The 24421-nt window shown below is 57.1% G+C and overlaps 16 protein-coding genes across 16 annotated transcripts; 9 read left to right on the top strand and 7 right to left on the bottom strand.

Moving 5' to 3' along the window:
- Positions 1-357: 357 nt before the first annotated feature.
- On the top strand, positions 358-1272 carry B0H18DRAFT_1085107 (PPP4R2-domain-containing protein; the record flags this gene model as incomplete). The annotated part of the gene is made up of 4 exons (XM_048031873.1): positions 358-390; positions 442-656; positions 709-1109; positions 1139-1272. 4 exons carry the CDS (start codon positions 358-360, stop codon positions 1270-1272), a joined length of 783 nt encoding a protein of 260 aa, XP_047893524.1.
- Positions 1273-1867: 595 nt separating this feature from the next.
- B0H18DRAFT_855669 (uncharacterized protein) lies at positions 1868-2115 on the bottom strand (the record flags this gene model as incomplete). Its single annotated transcript, XM_048039650.1, has 2 exons — positions 1868-1998; positions 2055-2115. Coding segments are annotated over 2 exons (192 nt in total), but the record flags the coding sequence as incomplete, so codon positions are not given.
- A 93-nt stretch (positions 2116-2208) lies between these two features.
- On the top strand, positions 2209-2978 carry B0H18DRAFT_352484 (eukaryotic translation initiation factor 1). The gene is made up of 4 exons (XM_048037707.1): positions 2209-2418; positions 2508-2639; positions 2698-2735; positions 2789-2978. Exons 1-4 carry the CDS (start codon positions 2391-2393, stop codon positions 2957-2959), a joined length of 369 nt encoding a protein of 122 aa, XP_047893522.1. The 5' UTR covers positions 2209-2390; the 3' UTR covers positions 2960-2978.
- Positions 2979-3527: 549 nt separating this feature from the next.
- On the bottom strand, positions 3528-4467 carry B0H18DRAFT_1119067 (uncharacterized protein; the record flags this gene model as incomplete). Its single annotated transcript, XM_048033897.1, has 6 exons — positions 3528-3549; positions 3597-3614; positions 3681-3757; positions 3812-3966; positions 4015-4262; positions 4319-4467. The coding sequence occupies 6 exons, from the start codon at positions 4465-4467 to the stop codon at positions 3528-3530; spliced, it is 669 nt and encodes a 222-aa protein (XP_047893521.1).
- Positions 4468-4929: 462 nt separating this feature from the next.
- On the bottom strand, positions 4930-5933 carry B0H18DRAFT_1119066 (heat shock protein 30; the record flags this gene model as incomplete). The annotated part of the gene is made up of 4 exons (XM_048033896.1): positions 4930-5275; positions 5329-5534; positions 5588-5740; positions 5796-5933. The coding sequence occupies 4 exons, from the start codon at positions 5931-5933 to the stop codon at positions 4930-4932; spliced, it is 843 nt and encodes a 280-aa protein (XP_047893520.1).
- A 1140-nt stretch (positions 5934-7073) lies between these two features.
- B0H18DRAFT_876600 (uncharacterized protein) lies at positions 7074-7791 on the top strand (the record flags this gene model as incomplete). Its single annotated transcript, XM_048040497.1, has 3 exons — positions 7074-7159; positions 7203-7589; positions 7641-7791. Coding segments are annotated over 3 exons (624 nt in total), but the record flags the coding sequence as incomplete, so codon positions are not given.
- Positions 7792-8294: 503 nt separating this feature from the next.
- On the bottom strand, positions 8295-9187 carry B0H18DRAFT_1085104 (RNA-binding domain-containing protein; the record flags this gene model as incomplete). The annotated part of the gene is made up of 5 exons (XM_048031872.1): positions 8295-8336; positions 8390-8620; positions 8674-8839; positions 8900-9021; positions 9077-9187. 5 exons carry the CDS (start codon positions 9185-9187, stop codon positions 8295-8297), a joined length of 672 nt encoding a protein of 223 aa, XP_047893518.1.
- Positions 9188-9367: 180 nt separating this feature from the next.
- On the top strand, positions 9368-10993 carry B0H18DRAFT_1085101 (26S proteasome subunit P45; the record flags this gene model as incomplete). Its single annotated transcript, XM_048031871.1, has 7 exons — positions 9368-9400; positions 9451-10024; positions 10082-10374; positions 10432-10600; positions 10652-10720; positions 10783-10838; positions 10916-10993. 7 exons carry the CDS (start codon positions 9368-9370, stop codon positions 10991-10993), a joined length of 1272 nt encoding a protein of 423 aa, XP_047893517.1.
- Positions 10994-11812: 819 nt separating this feature from the next.
- B0H18DRAFT_352355 (pyrroline-5-carboxylate reductase) lies at positions 11813-13219 on the bottom strand. The gene is made up of 5 exons (XM_048037706.1): positions 12703-13219; positions 12472-12640; positions 12164-12413; positions 12038-12109; positions 11813-11980 (listed from the first exon to the last, which is right to left on the bottom strand). Exons 1-5 carry the CDS (start codon positions 12987-12989, stop codon positions 11853-11855), a joined length of 906 nt encoding a protein of 301 aa, XP_047893516.1. The 5' UTR covers positions 12990-13219; the 3' UTR covers positions 11813-11852.
- Positions 13179-13882, top strand: B0H18DRAFT_1085099 (glycosyltransferase family 28 C-terminal domain-containing protein; the record flags this gene model as incomplete). The annotated part of the gene is made up of 4 exons (XM_048031870.1): positions 13179-13439; positions 13472-13536; positions 13562-13699; positions 13753-13882. The coding sequence occupies 4 exons, from the start codon at positions 13179-13181 to the stop codon at positions 13880-13882; spliced, it is 594 nt and encodes a 197-aa protein (XP_047893515.1).
- Positions 13883-14009: 127 nt separating this feature from the next.
- On the top strand, positions 14010-14619 carry B0H18DRAFT_1211172 (uncharacterized protein; the record flags this gene model as incomplete). Its single annotated transcript, XM_048036409.1, has 5 exons — positions 14010-14132; positions 14190-14233; positions 14289-14422; positions 14474-14541; positions 14588-14619. Coding segments are annotated over 5 exons (399 nt in total), but the record flags the coding sequence as incomplete, so codon positions are not given.
- A 527-nt stretch (positions 14620-15146) lies between these two features.
- On the bottom strand, positions 15147-16144 carry B0H18DRAFT_1006749 (NAC domain-containing protein). The gene is made up of 4 exons (XM_048028682.1): positions 15742-16144; positions 15603-15680; positions 15273-15549; positions 15147-15217 (listed from the first exon to the last, which is right to left on the bottom strand). The coding sequence occupies exons 1-4, from the start codon at positions 15955-15957 to the stop codon at positions 15198-15200; spliced, it is 591 nt and encodes a 196-aa protein (XP_047893513.1). The 5' UTR covers positions 15958-16144; the 3' UTR covers positions 15147-15197.
- Positions 16145-16239: 95 nt separating this feature from the next.
- On the top strand, positions 16240-17655 carry B0H18DRAFT_352284 (uncharacterized protein). Its single transcript, XM_048037704.1, has 3 exons — positions 16240-16325; positions 16465-16589; positions 16669-17655. The coding sequence occupies exons 2-3, from the start codon at positions 16506-16508 to the stop codon at positions 17416-17418; spliced, it is 834 nt and encodes a 277-aa protein (XP_047893512.1). The 5' UTR covers positions 16240-16325; positions 16465-16505; the 3' UTR covers positions 17419-17655.
- Positions 17656-20173: 2518 nt separating this feature from the next.
- Positions 20174-21062, top strand: B0H18DRAFT_1006744 (uncharacterized protein; the record flags this gene model as incomplete). Its single annotated transcript, XM_048028681.1, has 2 exons — positions 20174-20713; positions 20740-21062. Coding segments are annotated over 2 exons (645 nt in total), but the record flags the coding sequence as incomplete, so codon positions are not given.
- Positions 21063-21144: 82 nt separating this feature from the next.
- Positions 21145-21909, bottom strand: B0H18DRAFT_876464 (DUF1264-domain-containing protein; the record flags this gene model as incomplete). The annotated part of the gene is made up of 2 exons (XM_048040490.1): positions 21145-21730; positions 21785-21909. 2 exons carry the CDS (start codon positions 21907-21909, stop codon positions 21145-21147), a joined length of 711 nt encoding a protein of 236 aa, XP_047893510.1.
- An 890-nt stretch (positions 21910-22799) lies between these two features.
- On the top strand, positions 22800-24235 carry B0H18DRAFT_876555 (uncharacterized protein; the record flags this gene model as incomplete). The annotated part of the gene is made up of 6 exons (XM_048040493.1): positions 22800-23027; positions 23085-23240; positions 23291-23369; positions 23426-23534; positions 23593-23612; positions 23664-24235. 6 exons carry the CDS (start codon positions 22800-22802, stop codon positions 24233-24235), a joined length of 1164 nt encoding a protein of 387 aa, XP_047893509.1.
- Between the last annotated feature and the right edge of the window lie 186 nt (positions 24236-24421).

The raw sequence follows: 24421 nt of genomic DNA, 5'->3' as shown, positions 1-24421 counted from the left end.
TCAGACGCGTATGTACGTGCGCGTACTGATCTCAGTCTGAGCACGAACGTGAATCGCCAGCCTTCACTAGATCGCTACGTGAATCATTTCAGGAGCAAGGCCCTTCAACCCGTTAAGACGATATGAGTACGAACACTGTGGCGACAATGATTGCCGCAGATACCTTCGAGTGGAAGCCAGGTACATCGGCCAGCTCTCCTCTCGCGCCGATGCTGAATTCATGATGGAGTCCGCAGAGTATGACGAGCTCCTTGAAGAGACCGCGACCATGGACACTGTCGAGTAAGTCACAGTAGTCGGATGGGCCAGAGCAAGTGACTGATGTCTCCTTCCTGAAGCCTATCCAAGTGGTCGCTCATGCGCGATATCATCAAGTACAAACTCGACAAGGTGCGAGGCCACGAGACCGTAGTAGCACCGTTCGTTGACGTGATCGCGCAGAACATGGCGCTCTTCCTGTCGGGGGACGTGAAGCGCGAATACAGCAAGTCGACCGTGACGGCGCAGCCATGTCAAGGCGGCGCGAAGTTCCCGCCTTTTCAGCCTCGCGAGCGCAATGCAGCGAATCCAAATGAGGCACCGAAGAACGCTCTTACGGAGCAGGAGGCGGCCGAATTCAAAAAGGTGATACTCGCGCAGTTTGAGGAGTTCCAGCAGTAAGTAGGACGCAGGGATCGCGCCACAAGCCATGTCTCACCTCACGCTAAGGACCCCACCATTTACCATTCAACGTTTATGTGAACTGTGTTTGCGACCTACGGATCACTACAAGCATCTGGGCAAGTATCTACGCGCTGTCGAACGGACGCTTCTCGTCACGTCGACTTGGGATGCCTTTCCCGTATCCCCCGACAAGATCACCAGCAAGCCAAGCGTCAGCACTGTCCACATCAGTATCAACGCCCTTTCCGCACCCACGACGCCCATCTTCTCCCCCATCCCCTTCCTGCACGAAGACGCTCGACGCTCAAGCTCCCGCAGTCCACCGCCGAGTCCACTGGTCCTGCCGGCAATTCAGTCTGGCGGAACCGCGACGACGATGCCGCATGTAGGAGCAGAGGGTGCTGCGCCACAAGCATTGGGGCTTGTGGATGAGCTTGACGATCCTAGTCCGGGCCATTTGAGCGACATCCGCAAGCTCTTTCTTCGACGACGGATGTTCCGTCGAAGCCAATCTTTGGGAGCCTGGAGGAGCGGTTCACGAAGGCGGAGACGAATGCGGAGGGAAGCGCCGCCGGTCCGGAGGAGAAAAAGCAGAAGATAGAAGGATGACGACATGCTATGAGCGTAGATCAAGGCGTGTATTGCTACATTTCGACTGAGACGATAATTGCGTCGTCTCGCACCTTGCGATTGAAAGTATGGACCGAGCCAGGTGTTAGAGGAGATCATGTCATGTCTCGTTTGATCTTTTCGAGCATTGCATTCATGCGTAAGCGCATGTCGGGCTGACCTCGCCCACGGCCCCTAGTTTGACCACGACCTCGATTCGGGGAGTTTGCGCCCCCACGTCCACGGCCTCGACCTGAAGTTGTTGAGTGGCCACCTCGTGGCGCGTCGGATGCCCAACGGCGGGGTAGAGGACCGGATTTGTGTGGATGTGGCGATGTCTTGGAATAAGTCTGTTTCTGGAGGTTTCGTGAAGGAGGATCCGCTGCAGTGGTTTGTGGATGTGCGTGCTGCTGCCTCCTCGACCGCGATGGTCCAGGCTTGTCCGAGTGCTGTTCGTCTGCACTGCCATCGACACTTCCGCCGTCTTCATCGTTAGATTCCTGGCCAGAATCTCCGATGTCTGTCGAGGGGGACGCGCTACGGTCTTTGCGCGACATTTCTTCCCCGTTTCCGCGCCGCTAGACGAGGACGCATCGTCTTCGTGATGATCCGCCACTAATGCCTCGATCTGACTGCTTTTGGTTACAATGCCCTCCTTTCGCTTCTGTGCCTTCCACTGGCTCTTGATCTTTTGCGTCTCGACCCACGAGTGCTTGAGCTTCTTGGCTAGAAGTAGCGAGAATTTAGTTGGCATTCAGTGTCAGTGTCAAGGTGGTTCGCACCGCGATTTTCTGGGAGGTGGCGGAACGTCGGCGGCTTCCTCTTTTTTGAGCCGTCCGCGGTCTTCATGGCGTTTGTAAGGATGTGGTGCGTGGTATGGCTGGGGCGGGCCTTGTGAGAGGCGGGGAACGAGAAGAGATGGACTGGGATGGGCCGGCGCTGCGAAGATTTGGGAGGCGCGGATTACATAACTGTGGCTATAAGATGGCGGGGCCGCTTCGAGTCCTCTCAGCTCAGACCGTCGCACTCCCCACTCGATCTCTCTGTACCACCACCACAGCAGCCAACCCCACTCAGTCCATCTTCCACCACAGTTTCTGTCTCTTCACGACCGTCGCATGAGCGTGCAGAATCTTAACACCTTCGGTACGTCCATCCTCACCGCCTCTCAGCACGCGCTTATCGATCCTGTGCTGTGCCTCCTTCACTCGGTGCCTTTGCTGACTGGCCCATAGACCCCTTCGCAGACGAGGGCGACCCGCTCGGAAGCACCCAGGACGTTGGATCGCAGCAGAATTACATCCATATCCGCATTCAGCAGCGGAACGGTCGTAAGACCTTGACTACCTTGCAGGGTTTGCCCAAGGGTGCGTTCTTTCATTTTCTTTTGTGGCGAAGCGGCTTTACAAACCTCTCACGTTACAGAGTACGATGCTAAGAAGCTCCTGAAGGCATTCAAGAAGGTACGTCGGCTCGGCTGTGAGTAAGCATAGGAAGTGGCTGACTGTTTCTTTAGGAATTCGCTTGCAACGGCACTCTCGTTGATGATGAGGAGGCTGGCCAAGTCATCCAACTCCAGGGTGATCAGCGTCTGAAGATTTCCACCTTCCTCACCGAGGAGGGCATTCCAAGACCACCATCAAGATTCACGGGTTCTGATTTGTCTTGCGCCGAGGCGGAGGTGTAGAGCGTTGGCATAATGCGGTCTTTTACTAGTACTTCCATCATCGTCCCGCTCGTTCCTTCCTCGATTCAGCTTCACGACACACCTGTATGCGCCGTTCTATGGCCTTTCCTGCCGATCCTCCATTTCCGTTTGTACCATATGTCGAATGTCTACCGGACTTGCATGGCGTGTGTCGGGCACGTTCACGACCGCCAGTCAGCATTAGATGCCGCTTGATCCTCTGTGGTGCAGGTACGGACACATTGATATCGTGAGCAGTGTCTCTGGATCACACCGAAATACAGCCTGAGCAGCACAGGCTTGGATGGGGTATACACACTGCGCTGATCGGCCAACGATGATGACTGCATAAGTAATCAATGGTATTGGCCGAACTCACATCGGGCAGGACAAATGTGCGTCATAGATTATGTAGAAGCTCGTAATGATACAGTGACCGCGGCCCTGAACATACGTGTAGTAGTATTGTTCTCAGCACAGAAGGCAAGGCACGACTCAACTGCAGCGCGTTTGACCGACATTTAACCACAATGGCAGAATATGGAGCTTGAATACGCGGAGATGGACTTTACTTGATCTTGTCCAAAGGCCTGGAGACGTATGAGCGCAGGCCCAATTCCAATAGAGGGCGACGTACCGGTTGAAACCTCCGCGCCTGCAGATCGAGAGCAAACATCTCGTTGAGTTCATGACGTATATGCACTATGCAGCCAAAACGTACCTGTTCATGTACTGACGCCATGTGCGCATCTTTTTGACGTCCACTCCCCCCTCCTGGTTGCCATCTACGTGCTTGCCCTGATATGCGCGAAATGAAGATCTCCAATGACCAAGAACGACATGGATGCATACCTTGGTGGTCCCGAAGCCGGACATGCCCATCATAGCCATCATAGCGGTATCGTCTTCATTCGTAGCATCCATAGCCTCACCTTCCTCTCCATCCTCAATTGGCATCTCCGAGGGCTGCCGCGAGCGAGTGTCCGGGATGTCGCGGGACACGGGAGCTGGACGACATGAACATGCTATAGCAAGTAAACAGCAAGGACACCCACTGGCCTGCGAGCCACTCGCGTTCGCAACTGCTGGATCTCGCCTGTCATCTGTACGGCCGTCTCGGTCTCCTGCCTTCACGACGTGGTCTCGCGCGCGGTCACCATCTCGAAGGCTCTCCCTTTCTCGGGGAGGAGGATCTCTTCTGCCGTCGCGGTCACGACCGCTGTCTCGCCTGTCGTCCCGTCTTCGGTCGTCCCGCCTGTCCCGCTCCCTCCTGCTGTCGTCTTCTCTGTCACGGGCGTAGTCTCTACGGTCTGTATCACAATGAACGAACATTGGCATGTGCAGAACTTTCAGCAATACAGAGGCCGTACCGTATTCCCGTCTGTCCCGTTCGCCTCTCCTTGGTGGGCTCCGACTCCTCCTAGCGTCTCGCGGTCTGTCATAGCGATCACGGTCGCGGTCTCGTATAGGACTGCGCTCTTTCTTCTGAAGTCGTGTCGGGAGGACATGGTAGGGTGGTGGTAGCCGGGTGGTCGTGCCGCAGCCGCTCAAGCGTGGCTGATCATAACTTCAGTTTCCTGATGCGGATGCCTCGTGGCTACCACACGCCGCCCTATAACGTTAAGTCTTCCAGCAATAAGTGAAGGTGGCAAGCCCACTTATGTTGTACGCAATACAGTACAGCCTTCGAAGCAAAGCAAAGCACTAGGTCTTTTGTACATCTGATCATTTGCTGATTCGGATGCTTTTTCCAGGCAAATCTAGCTAATACAAACTCGGAGGTAGCAGTACAATGTGGTACCCCAGTTGCAAGAACTGCCGAGAAAGCACAACATCATGTAATAAAAGGGTATATATGTACGGTAGCGCAACGCAAAGGGGGTCATGAGCGAATCGTAAAGCAACGTAAGTAAACATGACAGAAGAGGTCATACGCGGCACCTTGGCATCTATACCAGATGAGTTGGACTCTACGCCGGCGGAGCAGACTTTTCTCCGACAGGGGCGGAAGGGGCAGCGGCGGCGGGTTCAGTGTCGGTGTACTTCCCCGACGCGAAACCGAATGTCGCGTAGTCGACGTCCATGAGATGCCAGAGGTAGAAGAACAGGAACACGGGGCCGGCGATAATGTCGAGAATGCCGTACCAGATCATCTCGGAGGAATTGGAGATGACGTTGCCACCCTCAGAGCACGCCCAGCAGATCGGGTACGTGATGAGCATGAAGGAAAGGAAGCTGGCGGAGCGGAGGTAGCCAGTGCGGAGGACGCCGCCGCCCGGGAACGCCGTCCTGGTACCGTGAATAAGGAGCGAGTACCTGCAATAGCAAGGTATTAAATGAACTGGCTGGCGTCTGATGAGCGAACTGACCAGACGTAGATGAGGGCAGCGCAACCGAAGGAGAAGTAACCCCACTTGTAGGTGCTGTGCACGAGTGCACCGACGAGGCCACTGATGACAACGACGATGCACATGAACAAGGTGGTCACGATGTCCGAGAGCGAGAGGCCGGTAGCAAGCAGCACCTCCAAGACGAGGAGGGGGAAGGTGATGAACCACTGGATGTAGCGGACATACTGGAGAGGACGTCAATGGCTGGCCATGCTCTCTAGTTGTGCGAATCACATACCCAAATCTGACGAGTAGGGTAGCTACCGCGTCCGCGGAACTCAACGGCGATGGGAGTAGCACCGAGATCAGAGGCCATTGAGTAGTAACCAAGGGTGAACGTAGCCAAGATTATGATGGCGAGTTGGTGGAACAAGCGGGTGCCTCTGGCGCGCTGAACCATAGTTATGAATCTCAAAGACTCCGCATGACGACAGACTGGGTCTCACCAGCAAGTCCAAGCCGACCATCACCAAGAGCGACAGACCAAACACGGAGAACGCCGACCACAACCAATCCGAGGCATGAGTGCTGATGTGGAGGTCAGCGTTGGGAGGGTTGAGCTGCAATGCCCTGTTTCCACCCATTGTGACGGAGCTGCACTGGCGAGGTGTAGTTACGAGAGATGTGGTGAATGGCTGGGAAGCCGATTACAGCTGGTCCTCGAGACTTGGGTAGCTGGGGTTCGGACGGGGCGAGGCGTGCGCGGGTTTTATACGCGAATTGCCTGCCATGTGGTCTCATCTGAGGGAATCGAACACCCCGGTCATAGCAGCAGAACAGCCTGGCGGCTAGACCATTAGTCATGGGGTCGTGCAGAGACATGTTTCGCTGAATGTTCTGGTCTCTCATGGACAGAGACGCGACCGTCTTCGTGAGCGTCTCGACGCACCCGGAGGCCGACGTATGTGAGCTCGTTGCGTCAGTGCGCCGCCTAACATCGCCCGAAGGGAAGCTGATCGACGCTGTGAGAGGCCCCAGACTCACCTAGGAACTCACAGCGCCGGTTCAGACATGAAGCCGGTATGCATCCTCGTCTGTTCCGCAGCACTTCTCAGTATTCTGGGCCGCGAGGATATCAGGTGTTGCATTGGAAACACTCACCTTGTAATCAAGAACCTCGGCCGAACGTGCGCGACAACCGCGCAGGTGTCTCGCGTTAAATCGAACTACACAAGGCGGTCAAATTGTCAGTACTAGTAGCTCACGTCACTCCCTTACATGGAAGCGCAACGAGCGGTCATGTACATGCTGGAGCACCGATGGAGGAAGTGCGAATGCGCCGGTGCTCGGAAGCTTCACGTTCTTGCATCGCAATGCAGTCCGATTGGCCAAAGGCTAGAAGCTGCACACGTTGCATCCATACGTGCGTATTGAAGATCACCTGTGGCAAGAACCGGGAAACGTGAGAGCTGATTGTGCGGTGAGTGGGAGCAGCGAAGGGTGGACTGAGAACGGGAAGAGGCTCGAATCTCAGGAGACGCGACGAAGACGCGACGGGGACAGTTGTAGACGCCCGTCAGACCGCCTGAGTCTCCGACGCGTCGGTCTCGTTTCCCACGCCCTCGTCCTCTGCCACCCATGGCCAGCGGCGTCGTCCAGAAACAACTCAAGGCGACCGCAGACAGGGCCTTGCGCTCCCAAACGAGCAGTGAGTCAATCCACTTTATCCGGTGATAACAGCGCACTGAACATGATATAGCCCCGAGTGGTTCATTTATCGTAGTAAAAATGTGCCCCGCAGTGCAATACCTGCAGACATAAAGCGGGTGTGTGTCAAGCACAAGATCATAGACAACATCTCTGATGGCAAGTCTCGCAGTGTGGATTCATACACTGGTTTGGCTACTCACAAGTCCATTTGCAGTTGTGTTGAACTATGCTCGCTTCTCGCCTTCTGGCAAGGCGTGGCTTACCCTCACCTCGCCCAACTTCTCACCCCACACTCTGAAAGCACTGAACGGCACCGTCCTCAGTGGAAAGCTCCTGGAAGTAACTGCAAAAGACCCGTGGAGTGGGCTCGAACCTCGCGCGCGTGGAGTGAAAGGCCGCTTGGAAGCCGCTGAGCGGGGCGTACTGAGCGGCAATGGACCAGGCGGCGGGACCTCTAGCCATGGAAGAGGCGTCGCGATATCCGGCTTTCCGGGTAAAATCACCGCGGAGGCTGTACAGGCGTACTTGGGCGACTTCAGGCTCGCATCATATGAAGGTGGGCAAAAGGAGGTCGTCAAGCTCGGTGTTCCGTACGTCTTCTCTTTTGGTCCGAAGATTTCTGCTGTTGATCGTCTTCGTAGCCAACGGAACATTGCCATGAAGGCACGGCTGTATGTTCGGTTGGCATCCGTTGCAGAGGCCCACCGCCTTGTCCGCCAGTTCCACATGACGTTCTTCGAACCCAAAGTGTATGGTACCAAGTATCCATTGCGAGCCCACGTTGTATACTAATACATCGACACTTACCTTCCACTCGCGATCGACATGTTCCAGCATATGATGCAGGACACTCGGCCTCGTCATTGTCGGTTGGACCTCTACGACGATAACTGGTCATACATGTTCATTGTCTTATTGTAGGTAACCAGGTAGGTGCACATATCAAAGCTAGGTGGACAGAATGCGACGAAGAGTCGCCGTGCCTATGTCCCTTCGTGTACTGAGCCCGCGCAGGAAATTATATTACTGATAATTGCGGTAAACGGATTGCTCTCTTCTTCAGTTCCGGGACTCTTGAGAAATCTCGTAGTCAATGGGCCTGACTTCGAGTGACTTTAGTACGGACGGACCCAAGCTTCCTGGGTTAATTCTCTGTTCCCATCGTTAGACCCGAGTCACTGACAGGGTATCACCGTTGTCCTTGCGTCGTCTGAAAATGTTGATGCCGAGAACTCTGTGCAAGAGCGGTCCATTCAGAGGCTGATGAAAATACAGTACAAGCAGAGGGCGATCCTTCACATCCGCGCATGGTCGTCGTCCATGCGTGCACGAGCCCCCTGTTGATTGAGACCGTAAGCAAGCAGGTCGAAGTGGCACTCACAATACATACCGCTCTCTCGTTGTCGCCCTGATCGTCCGGTGAACGAGCACGCTTAAGTGGGTTATCCGCTGTGCCTGCCTCCTTCCAGTCACCACCTCCACCGGCAACAGCACCAGGGCCCTCCTGAGCGTCAGCGTAACGCTCTTCGACTTCCCTCCGGCGCTCGATCTCCAGTCTCTGCGCCTGGGCACCCCAGCCTCCGCGGCCAGGATCATAGTCCTGACGATGCTCATCGCGCACCTGCATCGTCCGCATAAGAGCGAGCAACAACCCATGGGAGTACAACGACGCGCCTGCCCACCGCTCTTTCCGCGACCGAATTGTCGCCCCTCCCGGTAGCCAAGGTCGAGGTCGCACCGGATAATCCGCTCATCGAGCTTCGTCCCACTTACGTACCGTAGACATGCCAGCGCTTCCGCATGAGTATAGTATTCCACGAAGCAGAACCCGCAGGGTGTTCTGAACAGACCAGGCAGTCAGGCAGCCGGTCATGGCGCGTGGCAGAGCGCATGCATTCACCTTGTGTTTCTGTCCAATCCCATGATGATACGCTTGATGCCACCGCCCTCCTCCGGGCTGGTGCATTTTGAGAAAATCTCGTAGATCTGTTCTTCCGTCGTATAGAAACTCAAGTTACCAATCTGTGCACAGGGACGTCAGTGAGGGCAATGGTAAGACACAAGAGGCTGTATGCACATATAGGGTTGAGGACCTCGCCAAAAGCTCATTTTGCTTTTGACGGTCGAGCCGTGCTTGCGAGTCCTTGTAGTTGGATGGCTGGTCGAGGGGCGTTACGACGTGCGCCATGGGTCCTGAATGTGCTCCTCGTCGCTGTAAATTCCAAGGTCCTGACCAGAGTTAGGCGCCCGAGGAGCGGTAACTCATTACACGTGATCACGAAGTCGCGTCGAGCCGCGTCAGCGCAAGACGCGACAGTCTCTGGACGAGCCTTCCACCAGTGTCCTCTGCCCCAAGTCTGCCGCAAACATGGATGAAATTGGCATTGAAATCCAGAAGCAGGTGCACAGTACAGTCTTACGCGTTTGTGTCGTACCTCACCATGTCCACAGGAGCCAACCTTTGAGCATGTCGTAACCGAGAAGGCGGCACTCTTCCAGGAGCTTCAAGAGGAGGACTTGTACATCAAGTACAAGAAGCTGGCACGGCATCTAGAGATGCTAGACATCCAGGAGAGCTACATCAAAGATGAGCAGGCGAACTTGAAGCGCGAACTCATTCGCGCACAAGAGGAAGTCAAGCGAATCCAGTCCGTTCCTCTGGTCATTGGACAGTTCCTCGAGCCCATAGACCAGCAAACTGCTATCGTCGGCTCAACAACAGGGTCGAACTACGTCGTCCGCATCCTTTCGACTCTTGATCGCGAGTTGCTCAAGCCGTCTTCCTCCGTCGCGCTCCACCGGCATTCAAATGCCTTGGTCGACATCCTCCCACCGGAGGCCGACTCGTCGATCTCCATGCTCGGGAAGGAAGAGAGGCCAGATGTGGCGTACCAGGACATCGGTGGTATGGACTTGCAGAAGCAGGAGATTCGGGAGGCAGTCGAGCTGCCATTGACGCACTTCGATCTCTACAAGAAGATCGGTATTGACCCACCGCGTGGTGTACTGCTGTACGGTCCTCCGGGTATGTGTCTCCTGTCAACAAGTGATGCACCATGACTAAAGGCCCGTTTACTGCTAGGTACCGGCAAGACGATGCTCGTCAAAGCCGTGGCCCATCACACCACCGCATCCTTCATCCGTGTAGTCGGCAGTGAGTTCGTGCAAAAATACCTTGGTGAAGGTCCTCGCATGGTCCGCGACGTCTTCCGGCTCGCACGCGAAAATGCCCCCGCAATCATCTTCATCGACGAAATTGACGCCATCGCCACGAAACGTTTCGACGCACAGACGGGCGCCGACCGTGAAGTGCAGCGAATCTTGCTTGAACTGCTCAACCAGATGGACGGCTTCGACCAGGGTAGCAATGTCAAGGTGTGTGCTGCTCAGTCATTTCCCATTGGCGTTCCTCAAATCGCCGTGCTTTTCTAGGTCATCATGGCGACAAACCGAGCCGATACTTTGGACCCTGCTCTGCTCCGTCCCGGTCGTCTGGATCGGAAGATCGAGTTCCCGCTACCTTCGCGGCGCGAGAAACGTCTCATCTTCCAGACATGCACAAGCAAGATGAACCTGGGCCCGGACGTTGATCTCGAAGATTGTCAGTAATTATGGTGCCCGCTCACCGAGACTTATACTGACATTCCCATAGATGTCTCACGACCGGAGCGTTTATCCTCCGCAGAGATTGCGTCCATTGTTCAATCCGCAGGTCTGCACGGTACGTACTGAATTGAGAAACGGTGTACAATGTCAAAGATCTTGATGCTATGGATGATATAGCTGTCCGCAAGAACAGGTACGTAGTGCTACCAGCGGACTTCGAAGACGCGTGGAAGGTACGCGTTATTTGGCTTTATTTGTTCCCTGTCCGCGTGTCCATAAATTCTCATCTCTTCCTCTTCCCACCCACCAGGCGAACGTCAAGCGTGTCGACGAGACATTGGACTTCTGTACGTTCTTCACTTCTCTGCATGTATTTTTAGCTCGCTGATATCCCTCAACAGACCGGTGATTGTGTTACTGGTAAGCACGCCCCACTACCAGACATATCACACGACGTGCTGATACCACCGCGTCGACAGGCTCTCGTCTGTGTATCATTGGACAATGCAATTTTCTTCGCATCTTCTCTCTAAAGTCTTCTGTGTGCACCCTGGAGAAGCTCCTTCACTTTAGCGTCCCACCGCCGTCCCACGGAGTGGCGCTCATTCTTCCGAGCGAGATGTAAGACAGTTGTCTATCCCGTGTTTAGTTTTTCTGCCTCTTTCTCCGTCGAATACGTGGGCAGGTCCCAGACCTGCTCACATGGAGGAGCGGTTCACACGCGGGACACATTTCTTCGCGTGCTCTGACTATGTTTGACAAGCTCACCTGCGCAGCAGGTTCTGGATGTATATATGGTGCGTACCAGCATGTTCTATCGCTTTTTATCCCCCATTCATCATCGGATCTAGGTCGGAATATATTTAGTGTTGTGGGTACGTGATGTCAGTACGTGCGGTCGTGATCAGACTTAGTTCGCGCGCTTTTCCCCGGTCATCGCTCTCCAACACTCTGGGTGACGTTCATGTCTCACACGTTCATCCTCATTTTATGGGAGCAAGAGAGATATGTGCATCTTTCGCAGGATGTATTACCCGTTTCATTTACGATCCCCCAACGTGAGGGTGATCGAATACATTTGACGGTGACATCCATTGTCGAATTCTTTGTTTTCTTCGAGTACGTACGTCACTCCTACAAGTCGCCGTGTGTATGTAGAGTACATTGAATTATACATTATGCATCTGCTGGCAAACTTCCACTGGCTAATCACATCCACCGACTATCGAGGCTGATGGTGGCTAAGATTAGTGTTTGGCCGGTTGTCCCAATTCTGAGGCTCTCTCCGTGGCTACCTGTATGGCACGAGCGATTGTGGAACGTACTCGGCCGTCCTCCATGGCAAGCAGGCCTGCAATCGTACAACCTCCAGGAGCTAAAGGAAACTGATGTCATCCACAGGTCTAGCGATGCTGAGAAGTAGCAGGCGTACTGGTGACAGAATCCTTCAACTGGGCCGGATGCATGCCCAATTGAAGCGTCATGCGCGCAGCCCCTTGCAGCGCTAGCAACGACATCAATCAAGGTGACCGCTACGAGACCGGACTGCGGGACTCACTCTGTGCGGCGAGCTCCAGCGCCTCCGCGCGCGGCAGGCCCATCATGACGCCTCCGTCGGCCATCGCCTCTAGGAAGATGCAGGCAAAGGCGGGGCCCGACCCCGCGAGCGCCGTGCATGCGTCGAAGTGTTTCTCTTCCAGGATCCGGCAGCGGCCGATCGAGGAGAAGATGTTGAGGATGATGGACTTGTCTAGCTCCTGGGTCGAGGACGGGGGGAGGGTGCTGACGACCGTCATCCCTTCTCTAATCTGCAGGCAGTTAGGGCGTTCAGCGATACACGGGCGGTTAGAGACGTGAGCAGCGCACTTTACACGGCGTGTTGGGCATCGCCCGGATCACCTTCGTCGAGGGGAGGACCCATGCTGCGATCTGGGAGATGGTCACTCCCGCGAGAATGCTGATGAGGAGCTTGCCGTCTAGCGCCTCCTTCACCCCCGGTTCATTCAGGATGTTGTGTGCCTGCTGCGGCTTGCAGCTGCACGATCGAGCGCGATCTGCATGAGCCCCGCCAGACGTCTCGGCCGCGAAACAACTCACCAAAGGATGACTACGTCGGCTGACTGCACTGCCTGCGCATTTTGGCCTTTCACGATCTCGACCTGGTACCCGAGGGTGCTGGGGGAGTGGAATGCTGCGCGCAGCTTTTTGGCGCTGTCCTCGCTGCTGACGCACGCGAGGAAGCGCGAGGGGAGCGACTCGTCTTCAGGCTCGCGGGGAGTGAGCGTGCCCGGCGTGTGTGATTCCCACTTCGCGGCGGGGAGGAAGCCCGTCGCGGCCTTCGCGTCCAAGCTGGCTCGGACGCCGGAGATTATGGCGACGCCCATGGTGCCGCATCCTGGTCAGCTGGCCGTCAGTGCACAATGCAGCGTGGAGAGGGTGATGGGGACCTAGAACCAGAGAGTGTAGCCCATCGTGGGTGGCGCCGGGCAGGCAGATGCAGTAACGGTGCAGCGCTGTCAGAGGCACTAAAAGCAGGGATGAGGACAGCGTCCGACGCAGAGGGCACCGCAGCCATGTCTGACCCTCCCAGCACACCTCCGGCCGAGTCGGGCCCCCCGCCTGAGTCATCTCCGCGCAAAAAACATGCCTTTGTGACTGTCGGCTCTACCCGCTTCGATGCGCTCGTCCAGGCCGTCCAGACGGACGCGGTGTTGGCCGCGCTGCGCACGCGGGCGGTCTCAGGCGTGACGGTGCAGGGCGGCGAGGCGGTCAGGGAGTTCAGCCCCGAGCAGCTGCAGGCGGCGACCACGCGTGGCGCACGGTACGGGATCGACGTGGAGGCGTATGCGTACCGGCCTCGCTTCAGGACGACTACGAACGGGCGGATCTGGTGATAAGCCATGCGGGTACGACCCCCGCGTCCACCGCGCAGTGTGCTGGGCTAACGCGCACACAGGCTCCGGCACATCCTCGACGTCCTCCGCCTCAGGAAACCGCTCATCGTGGTCCCCAACCCCTCTCTGCTCGACAACCACCAGCAGGAGCTTGCGGACGCACTCGCGGACCTCGGTCATCTCAGAACTTGCACGGTCGAGTGAGCTCTCTTCGTTCTCTGCACACGACCTTCCCACCCACACGCTTCTGCAGCACCCTCGCGCACACCCTCGAGTCGCTCGACGAGGCTTCGCTTGTTCCGTTTCCCCAGTTCGACGGCAGCAGGTTCCGCGAGATGTTGGATGAGGAGATGGGCTACCCGCCCGACGACCCGCCGGAATGATGGTGTGCGCGTCCGCGACGCGTCTTCCCCGCCAACCCCCACCACTGCTTATCCGTGCCACTGCACACTGGTATTTTATCTGTACGACACATATATCACTGCCCGAGCATAACTCTATCAGCAATACATGCCTGCTGCCACCGCCGTCAAGGCTGTCACCGTGTCGGATGACCCGCAGGTGTACGAAGACGCGCACGTCCACTCGGTGTACGACGAGATCGCGCCCCACTTCTCGTCCACCCGTTACAAGGTATGTTTTCCGAGTGTCCAACCGCTTCACTCATGGAGCAAAGGTAATATTGGCTAGCCGTGGCCCATCATAGCACAGTTCCTCTCGTCGTTGCCCGCCGGGTGGGTGGATTGACTCGGACAGGTAACGGGAAGTACCTACCACTGCCCAAGACAGGCCAGGAAGCGTATGGACTATCGGACTCGACAGGAGTCGGAACCTGCTGGAGATCGCACAGGGCGCGGGTGGCACGCGTCGGGAGTGGTATGGGGGAAGTCCTCGAGAGACGTGGAGGGCAGGAGCATTCGTTCGTACGCTCGAGGTTATGCATACTTGTGGCTGGAGGACTAATTTGTCTGGAGTAGGACTACGCCATTTCGATCGCGACATCCATCACCTGTCCACTCCCGCAAGGCGCAAGTGGCAGTACGGTGCCTCTATGCCGTCTTTTCTGTCGTAGAGGTTTATAGCTCTGCAGCGCTGATGAATGCATATCGCCCTCTCATGGTCGTGCTCTGATCTACGTCTGGGCCATCGAGCAAGACGAGTCTCAAGCGGAATATCCCAACGACTCTAGTAGCGAACCACCAAGCTGATGCACAGGCGGAGGGACAAGACGTCTTCGTCCATGGGTCCTATCCTCCCAGACGGCGAAAAACAAGCCGCACCTCCCGCCGGAGGGGACAGCAAGCCGTCCCAGTCTTCAACAGTACTATCATATGTTCGCCCAAGGAGAACTGAGGCACTGGTAGAGAAGCAGCGCAGGACATGGGTCTGGTAGTCGGTAGTAGGGTGAGGACAGGGTCGGAGCGGCGGTCTTGTTCGTGGACTGGAGTCGTCCAGGATGGCTGGGAAAGGTCAAACTACTACGTAGAAGTGAGGCGTTGGGAATGCATCTCTTGATGTCTTGCAATCCGCTGCCATGTGGCAATTGAGTCGTCGTTCCTCACGAGAATTTTGCAGTCGCACTCGAAAGACTGCTGGCTTTGCGCACCAGCATATTCCATGAAGATCCATGCGGGACGTTTTGCGTGGTGTAAAGCAATGTAAATGCGGGATAGTATACAGCAAACTACGCATCCGAGCCTACTCGCTGGCCGCCATGACTGTTCGCGCACCGCATCAGCTTCCGACACCAGCAGACCAGACACAACCACTCACTAGCATTGATGAGATCGCCACCGCTCTCCTTCAGCACACGTACGGCCTTCGCGCGTGAGCAGCCGACCTGCTGCATGACGAGCTCGATGTCCTTCGGCTCCACGCCCGTCTCGTCCACAGGACCCTCCTCCTGCACCTCCTCGAGCTCGGGGATGTCGTCGTCGTCGTCATCGTCGCCGCCAGTCACGCCGGAGGCGTCGAGGCTGGGCACGCCCGCGCCGCCGCTCGCGAGCTGCTGCGCGGCGGAGAGCTGGGCAGCCTGGTTCATGTCCTCGATCTAGTGGGAAGGGTGTGAGCGTGCGGGAGAGCATGATGGGGATGGGGCGTCACCTTCGCCTCGCCGAACACGATGTAGCAGTCGCTGTTGGGCGACTTGTACACGTCGGGGGTGGCGATCACGAACAGGACCTGCGTCGCGCGCGCCAGACTGTCAGCTTTGCACTGTAAGTCGAGTGCGCTGCGAACGTACGTTTTTTGGCCTCCGGAGCGTCACCCGCGTGATGCCCTCCACCTTCTTGAGGCCCAAGCCGAGCAGCGCCTTGCGCGCCTTGCGCTCGGAGCGCGACTGGATCTTGTCGAGGGCAGCCTGCGAGGTCGGGTCGTCGTGGTCGTGGTCGTGATCATGGTCGTGATCGTGCTCGTGCTCCGAGTGGTCGGAGGAGACCTCTTCGATGGTGGCAGACATCTGGGGGAGGCGACGCGTCAGACTCGGAGCGTGTCGCGGCGGTACATCCAGGTCAGAGGCGAGCCATCCATCGTCAGATGCGACGGCTTCTCGCTGAAACTGCACAGACGAGACAGAGGCGTGCAAGACGGACTCACAGCGATCTTTTCTTTTGGGATAAGTCGGGGGCCGAGCTCGATGCGATGGACGACGAAGAACAGGTGCGCGACGTGGTAACCCTAACCTCATAGACACCGCCACCAGGGCGCTTCGACGTCGCGGAGTGATTCCGAATTCGCGAACAACATCTTCCCTCAACGCTGTCTTTCTCAGTTGCGATCTTGTGAGTCAGAAAGCCTTGGGCTGCGCCTGTCGTTGTAATATATCAGGCAAGTAAGGTTCATTTGTTCATTCACAGTTCTGGTAGCAGTCGAAAGGACGAATACTTACTTGCTGGGCTTCCACATCCGATAGCGATATCCTTTCTTCCTTCTCTCACCCAACTGTCACCTAAACAGACATTCAAAGTCTTACAGCTTGTCGTCTAGTCATAATCCGCGCCTCACAGGATGAATCCCGACGGTATAGAGAGTAGTCGGGATGTACCAGGTCAAGAGGAAGTGTGCATTGAATCGCGTGCCAATCTTCACGAGGTACGCAGCTGCCAGCAATCTTATCGATACTGCAAGACATAACTTCACTGACCAGTACACGGATCTGTTGCTGCTACAGGAGACCCCGGCTTCGTATCACCCTTCCGCCTCAATTCGTAGTCTGCCCCCCGAGATACTGACGGAGATATTCTCAAACGCTGTCTCGGCCACGTCGCCCGAACTAGGTGTCATGGATGTTTCTCAGGACATCACTACGCTGAGCCACGTCTGTTCGTACTGGCGCGGAGTGGCCGAGCACGACGCGAGGCTATGGTCGACCATAGTCATCCGCGGAACAACATCCGGTGACAAGTCTCGTCTGGAAGAGCACCTGCGACGATCGTGCACATGGCCCATCCATGTCATCATCGCGCCCCTCCACATCCTGGACGACGATTTCCGTGGCTGCATAACGGGCTTACACCCTCACATGCACCGTATCAAGCGGCTGTTCGTGAAGATGAAAAACAGCTGGGTTATGGAAAACGTCATCGACTGTCTCACAAAGCCTGCCGTCCAACTCGAAGAGCTCACTCTCGGCCTCGTGCGGCCTGAGCCCGATGTCGACGCACTCGCAACACCCTTCGACTTTGAAGCACCATATTGCTATGCCCCGGAACCCAAAGCGGCAGCGCTCTTTGACGGGAACACCCCCGCATTGCGTTTGGTCTGTCTGATATCCGTATCACTATCCTCACATCCACCCATTATGCGGAAGCTACGGCACCTAACGTGGAATGACGAAATAGAATGCTACCCCTCCGTTTATCCTCGACATTACGAAGTAGCGCCAGGAGCTCGAACAATATTCGATGTTCATGCGATATGACCCCGACTGGCTTGTCGGGCGGGACGTAATGGCATGCACCGACGCACCGACGAGGGCGCGGTCTCTCTCCCTGTCTGGAACCGCCTTGTCTATATCGCTCAGCACATGTCGTGCGTGGACCTCTCCTTCGCGCGACTCTCCGTCCCTGGGCCCACCCAGTTCACCTCCCACTTGCTGGTTGCGAACGCTCGTGCCTAGAGCTCGGCGTTCTTCGCAATCTGCTCAACCACCAATATCCTCTCGATGCGCACCCTCGGTTAACACGCGTCCTCCCCCGCTCGGCTCACCAACAAGGAGCACACCACTGACAATGGAACAATGACGGAGGACTCCGCGCACCTTCTCACCCGCGACTGTGGAATCAGAAGGCCGCAAGCAGTTTGTCATGCTTGGAATTGCCGACCTGTCGTCTGTCCTTGTGTTGTTCTTCCTCGAGCCAGGACTGCCCGGCTTAATACCCACACCGCACACTCATTATCCATGGCATACCGTTCGATTTATGACGCGAAAGCTCCGGCTCCTCCTCTCGCGCTTCACCCGGAACGCGCACACTCTGCGTCTCGTCGACCTCGCTGCGCAGAGTGTCGCCAGATGTCTCTGCGCTCTCCTATCCGCGACCGTCTGTGCAAGGTCAGCGCCCGTCGCCAATCCTTCCGCACCTGGCGACGCTTGCGATCGTCCGGCCCGTGGGAGGGTACGACAAGCCATCGCGGAAGTACATGGACCAGCATAGCAAGTCGGAGATGGTGAAGGTGGTGGGCGTGCAGGGCTCGGGCCTGACGATGCATTGGGACGTCTGCGCACCTTCTGCACAGCGAAGGTGACTGAAGATAGTGTGCCGCGACAGGGTGCCTCCTTCCGCCGAGTATGTCGAGTTGATCTCTTCCGTGGTGATCCGTTTGCATGATCCCTTAGTACCCTTGTATTCATAGACGCGTCTGGCACCGCCGCCGACGTCTGCACAGTGTCAGAGACGAGACGCTCTTTCATCATTCACCAAAATAATCAAGTACTCGCTGTGTAGAGTCGCTACCGTATCTTTATCTTCTCGATTCGTGTTCATTATGGGAGAGGCCTCCCTGAGCTACGCCAGACCGTGCCTACGCATACGTATTCCTACGTATTCGCATTTACTTGCTAGTGTAGTGAACGTTTGAATTTGAACGTTTGAACCGCAATCTTCAATAAGTAACGATCACGTGCGCCACGCGCACTACTCGAGGCCAAAAAGCGCGTCGCGTCACTCAGATATTCACGCACACAGTTAGTCTCCGTAGCTGACCGCACACAGTTGATCTTGAACTGCCTGGAACGAGGCTTCGACTCATCTATATTCTCTTCATACAATACTGTGTTTTCTAGCTGCGATCTGGTGCGCTACAAGCTCAGAAGGCCTCATATCGTGCTTGTTCCACCACTGTCTCAGGCAAGTGAAGTTCCGATGTCGACTTGTTCAGTACCGGTGCCAGCAGTCGAATGGATGATCACATGGATGCCCTATGTGTCGGGAATGCTAAGGACTGGCGTACTGTACATAGCCGCGCAGCGGCGCTTGCTGGGCTTCCACGTCGATATTGAAACTCATTCCTCCTTCTCTCCTCTGATCACGACTCGGAGTCTTACCGCAGCCTCATCGTCTAGTCACTACCTGTCCCCGCAGCATGGATCCCGACGGCGTCGAGAGTGTTGGATTCTATCAAGTCAGGAGAAAGTGCTCGTTGATTCGAGTGCCATCTCCACGAGGTACGCAGCAATTTCTTCGATGAGGCAAGACAGAACCTCACTGACCAGCACACGGTGCTGCTACAGAGGACCCCGGCATCGTATCGTTGCCCCGTCTCAATCCATAGGTTGCCCACCGAGATTGTGACGGAAATATTGTCAACTGCTGTCTCAGCCACCTCGCCTGGGCCGGTATCATCTACATCTCTCAGGACATCATTACACTGAGCCACGTCTGTTCGTACTGGCGCGGGGTGGCCGACCAGGATGCGAGGCTATGGTCGACGATACTCGTCCGCGGCACGACGTCCGGTGACAAGACACGTCTGGCAGAGTATCTGCGACGGTCGTGCGCGTATCCCATCCATGTCATCATCACGCCCCTACACGTCCTGGACGACGATTTCCGTGGCTGCATCGTGAGCCTCCAACCCCACATGCATCGCATCAAACGACTGTTCGTGAAGATGAAGAACAGCTGGGTTATGGAAAACGTCATCGGCTGTCTCACGCAGCCCGCCGCCCAGCTCGCAGAGCTCACTCTCGGCCTCGTCCCGCCTGTGTCCTGGGTCAATGGATTGACAACGGCCTTCGACGCACGGGCGCCATACTGCCACGCCCCAACATCTACGCTGTTCGACGGAAACACCCCTGCATTGCGTTCTCTCTGCCTGTCGTCCGTGTCGCTGCCCTCACTCTTTGTGCAGAACCTGCGGCACCTGACACTGCATGTCAGTTTCCAAAGCTATCAGTCCGTTGACGAGGTTCTCGGCGTGCTCGAGGAGTGTCCTGAGCTCGAGTCCCTTACTGTGCGATACTCTCCTGACTGGGTTTTCGGGCGGGTCCCGACGAACCGACTTATACCCCTACGCGCAGATGAAGTCAGAGTCTCTCTCCCTGCTCTAAGACGCCTCGTTCTCACTGGTCAGCTCATTTCATATGTTAGCTACCTGCTCGCGCGACTCTCCATCCCTGGGCCCACCAAGTTCACCTTCCACATGCTGGTCGCGGATGTTCGTGCCAACCAATAGACCCAGGCGTGTTCTTCAAAACCTGCGCGTCCACCACTATCTTCTCCTCGCTGCGCATCCTCGACGTTTGCGCGTCTTCTTCCCCCCTTCGGCTCGTCGCCAAGGGTTACAACACTGACATCGGCCCGATGTTGCAGAAACCTGCGACCATAGAATCAGAAGGCTCCGAGCCGTCCCTCACGCTTCAGTTCCTCAATTTGCATCCTCTCGACGCGCTCGCCTTGCTCGCGTTGGGCCTCGCGCGGCAACGCGGCACACCCACGATGCACACGCTCATCGTCCGTGGCACCCCGCTCGACGTGTCGACTCACGTGCGCTGGCGGCACCTCTTCCGCGCTAGGCCCGCACGCAATCTGTGCACCCTGCGACTCATCGGGCTCCCCACGCGGAGCATCCAGGAATGTCTCTATGTGCTCTCCTACCCGTTGAAGTCCGTGGAAGAGCTACGCGCTGAGCCGCTCCTCCCGCATCTGGCGACGCTTGTGATCGTCCGGCCCGTGGGGGTGTTCAACAAGCAGCTGCGGAAGGTGCTGGGGAAGGCGGTGCGGTACATGAGCCGGCAGGGTAGCTGGAGACGCTGGAGGTGGTGGGTGTGCAGGGCCGCCTGAAGACGGCTTGGAGGCGTCTGCGCACATTCTGCACAGTGAAGGTGTCTGAGGATCATGCTTTGTGAAGGGGCCTTGCAGTATGTTGAGTCGATCTCTTCTGTCGTGATCCGTCTGCGTGATCCTCATTTTCCTCCTTGTAAGCGCTGTCTTCGCATCTGTGAAGCCTAGGGAAGCGACAGGCGGGCCAGGGCTGTAAAAGACACGGTAGACTGTTTCTATGTGATCGGAATCACTCACCTCGCGGAACGGTGGAGAAATAATCAATCTTGGTCGAGGAGGAAATTGATCAATCACCTTCCAGTTCGTCTCACAGTAATGTACACTCGACCTGTGCTACTTGATGCGTCCAACCCTCAGCCATGCACCTACTTCTGCTGCCCCGGATACGGCTTGTAGTCGACCTCCTTCGCCTCGAAGACGATCCCCTTCTTCGTCTCCTCCCACGCATCCGCGTCCTCTCGCTTTTCATACGGCGGCAAGTAGCCCTTCCTCAGCTCGCGCTTCCTCTTTGTGTCCATGCCCGAACGCTCGTCGCGCGCCTTCACCATCTCCGGGGGCGGGCCCTGGCCGTCGGCGGTGTACGAGGTCATGAGCTGGGGCGGGCCGAGGGGGAGGTCGGGGTGGATGTCGACGGGCCAGGTGTGGATGGTCTTGCCGTACGTGCGCTGGATCTCGAGGATGGCGGGCTGCTCCGCGAGGTCGGTGACGGCGCCGTTGAGGTGAGTGTTCGCCTGCATCTGGAGGAAGCCGGACTCGACCTCGTACTTGTGCGAGTGCCAGAGCGGCTTCTCGGCGGCGGGGAGGGCGTCGAAGAGCTGCTCGGAGACGATGTACTCGATGCCGATGAGCTTGGCGGAGGGCGCGTCGGAGTCGTAGATGATGCATTGGTGGAAGTCGGGCGAGAGGTGGGTGCAGTAGTGGTGCGCCTCGAGGTGGCGGGTGCGGTCTTGTCTGGAAGGGCGGAGTCAGTGCGAGACAGCGAGTGACTATGTGAGCGAGACTCACGAGTAAACATGGAATGCACAGAGGTGCTGGTGAATAGCGTTGATGGGCTTGAAGGTCATCATTGCGGTGCCCGCTGCGCTGTACGGCGCGGAGTGGTAGAGCGAGTGCTTTGTTTCCGTGTCCATGTTGTGCGTAGTAGCTGGAGAGGTGGTGGGATGGTTCTGAAGTCAAGAGTAATGTTCGCGCGAGGTTGACCTAGTATGTAGTGCAAGGAGCTCCAGCCACTACCATGACGTCGTGCAGACATCATCCTGGGCGTGGATGTAGCGGCTGCCGCGTCGTGAATAGAGCATGGAGTAGGAGCACTGGCCTATTTCCGGGCTACATCTTGGACAACGCTAGGTCCGACTTGGATGTAGCAGGGGCGATTGGCAATTTGGCGGCAGCCGTTGTACGTCGTGGACGTAATGATCGCATGCGTGCGTCAACGTACCGCCTAGAGACCGGGAAAAGGAACTCGCAAGAACCGTCATTTGAGCGTGTCGCTCTCGTGCACGGTCGTCGGGCTGCGCCAAGAGCAGGCTGAGGGTGAGAGACAAGTGAGGAGGAGGTACGGAGAGCTGTGGACTTGGACCGGGGCTTAGCGCGCCATCGACCCTGCTCGATCGTGATCGCGATTGAGGCACCTGGCAGCGGGAGGCAGCGGGCGGTCGCAAGACAGAGCCATGTGCTGCTGTCCCCGTCCACACTGTCCCCCACTGTCCCCCTCGCGCTTTTCCACCTGCCGCAGTCCATCCACACGCACATCTTCCCAGGTATTCGCCGCCCACATACCCAGGCGCCGATCGCAACTGCCGACGCGCGTGGTTATTTGTCTTCGCCACTAGAACTTTACCAGAAGATCTCCCGTCTGCATCACTTCGAATTCCTCCAGCTTCCTCCGTACCCGGAGCACTTCGCCGCCATGCATCAAGACACCGCAACACACGACCTATATAGCCCAGCCTACCCTCTCGCGACCGCTCACGGATGTTTCATCTTCATCCCCTCCTCCTGCGCGCCGTCCTGGGCAGCCATGGCAGATAACCCAGAGATCTCCCAGCTCATCTCGGTCAATCTTGCCACTGTTTGCATCGAGAGCCTCCTCTACGGCATCTTCTTCGTCCTCTATGGCGCCTCTACCTACCTCCTCATCCGCCAGAGTAGAGCGAAAGTGGCTGCCGAGGGCAAGCACTCCAGCAAGTCGGTGTACAGGGCACCCATGTTCATCGCGGCAAACAGCATCTTCCTCACAGTGACTGGTGTGAGTGCTCGCCGTCCCTGCACACCTCGATTATAACCAACTGAACGTCACTTGAAGCACTGGGTCCTCACTGTCTACAGGCTATTTGAAGCTTTCGTCAACTTCCGCGGCGGAACGGCCGCGCTGTTCTTCTACGCAGACATTGCACTCCCCTCCGAGGTCGCTAAATCCGCTCTTTTGGTCGCTACTGTTATTGTATCTGATGCAATGATTGTACGTGGTTATTTCGCTTACACCCTTCTCGAATTCACATCGTGGCGCAGATATACCGCCTGTACATCATCTGGGGCTACAACAAAGCGATCATCGTTCTCCCCGTTCTCACCTGGTTTGGTCTGATTGGTAGGTGCCTCTTCGGTGAGCTCTTCGATGCGAGTGTCTGATGGTACGACTTCCAGCCGTCGGTGTCGGTGTCTGCTGGCGTTTCTCCTTGTACAAGCTCGGCGACAACGTCTACAGTGGCCAGACCGGACGATGGATCACCGCCGACTGTTTCTTTACCCTCGCGTATGTAGCCGTTCGCCTATAGTGCCAGTCCTTGCTGACATTGCGCTTACCCACATAGTACGAACGTGTATTGTACAGGTAACGTCCCCGCCCTCCTCCCCTCACCCCTGCTCCTGACCCTCCCCACAGTCTGCATCTCCTACCGCGTCTTCCGCACGCGCCTCCGCGCGCGGAGCCATCCCTCGCTCGCCTCGCCCAACCTCCTCTCCGCGCTCGCGATCCTCGTCGAGTCCGCCGCGCTGCACACCGCGTGGAACGCGACCTTCCTCGGCGCCTTCCAGCGCGCGTCCGCGTTCCAGTTCACCGCGATCGACGTCTGGTCGCCCGTCGCGGGCACCGCGTTCATGCTCATCAACCTCCGCGTCGCCCTCGGCTGGGCGCAGCGCGCGCACACCTCCGCGTCGTCCTCGGGCTTCGTCGCCGGCGCCGCGTCCATCGGCACCTTCTCCGGCGGCCGGCCCCTGAGCGGCGACGGCGTCGGCCGGGAATCGAAGTCGAGGCGGCCCTCGTACCCGTACGGCGCGCCGCCCCCGCCGAGCGCAGCGCACACGTACGCGCCGCGCGCCCGCGGTTCTCGTACCGCAGCGAGTGGGAGCGGGCGCGCGCAGAGAGGGAGGGCGACCCGTGGCAGGACCAGCCGTGGGTCGTCCACGCGCAGCCGCACCCGTACGCGGCGGCGGCGGGCGTCCCGCTGGCGGTGAGTGTGACGAGGGTGGTGGACCGCGTGGACGACAGGGCTCGTCGCTTGACGAGGAGAAGCAGAGGTGGGTCGTGGGCGAGGCGGTGTAGTACCTTCTATAGATGAGGGTCCCAGTGAATTGATGTTGTAGAGTACTGTACGCCTCGGATTCATGTTCGTTCAAGGTTGGTGTGTTACGACTCCAGAA

The sequence above is a fragment of the Fomitopsis serialis genome, assembly GCF_022376445.1.
Source record: "Fomitopsis serialis strain Sig1Antser10 chromosome Unknown B0H18scaffold_32, whole genome shotgun sequence".
In the NCBI taxonomy this organism is placed as follows: Eukaryota; Fungi; Basidiomycota; class Agaricomycetes; order Polyporales; family Fomitopsidaceae; genus Fomitopsis; species Fomitopsis serialis.
This window is presented reverse-complemented; position numbering and strand designations above follow the sequence as displayed.

Coding starts and splice junctions, on each gene's coding strand:
- B0H18DRAFT_352484 (XM_048037707.1), top strand. CDS start 2,391: ATGAGCGTGCAGAATCTTAACACCTTCG. Junction 2,640..2,697: donor CTTGCAGGGTTTGCCCAAGG/GTGCGTTCTTTC, acceptor CTCACGTTACAG/AGTACGATGCTAAGAAGCTC. Junction 2,736..2,788: donor TCCTGAAGGCATTCAAGAAG/GTACGTCGGCTC, acceptor CTGTTTCTTTAG/GAATTCGCTTGCAACGGCAC.
- B0H18DRAFT_352355 (XM_048037706.1), bottom strand. CDS start 12,989: ATGGGCGTCGCCATAATCTCCGGCGTCCGAGCCAGCTTGGACGCGAAG. Junction 12,414..12,471: donor TGCCCAACACGCCGTGTAAA/GTGCGCTGCTCA, acceptor AACTGCCTGCAG/ATTAGAGAAGGGATGACGGT. Junction 11,981..12,037: donor GTTGAAGGATTCTGTCACCA/GTACGCCTGCTA, acceptor AGTTTCCTTTAG/CTCCTGGAGGTTGTACGATT.
- B0H18DRAFT_1006749 (XM_048028682.1), bottom strand. CDS start 15,957: ATGTCTGCCACCATCGAAGAGGTCTCCTCCGACCACTCGGAGCACGAG. Junction 15,681..15,741: donor CGCTCCGGAGGCCAAAAAAC/GTACGTTCGCAG, acceptor CGCGCGACGCAG/GTCCTGTTCGTGATCGCCAC. Junction 15,218..15,272: donor TGGCGATCTCATCAATGCTA/GTGAGTGGTTGT, acceptor GTGCGCGAACAG/TCATGGCGGCCAGCGAGTAG.
- B0H18DRAFT_352284 (XM_048037704.1), top strand. CDS start 16,506: ATGAATCCCGACGGTATAGAGAGTAGTCGGGATGTACCAGGTCAAGAG. Junction 16,590..16,668: donor CGCGTGCCAATCTTCACGAG/GTACGCAGCTGC, acceptor TTGCTGCTACAG/GAGACCCCGGCTTCGTATCA.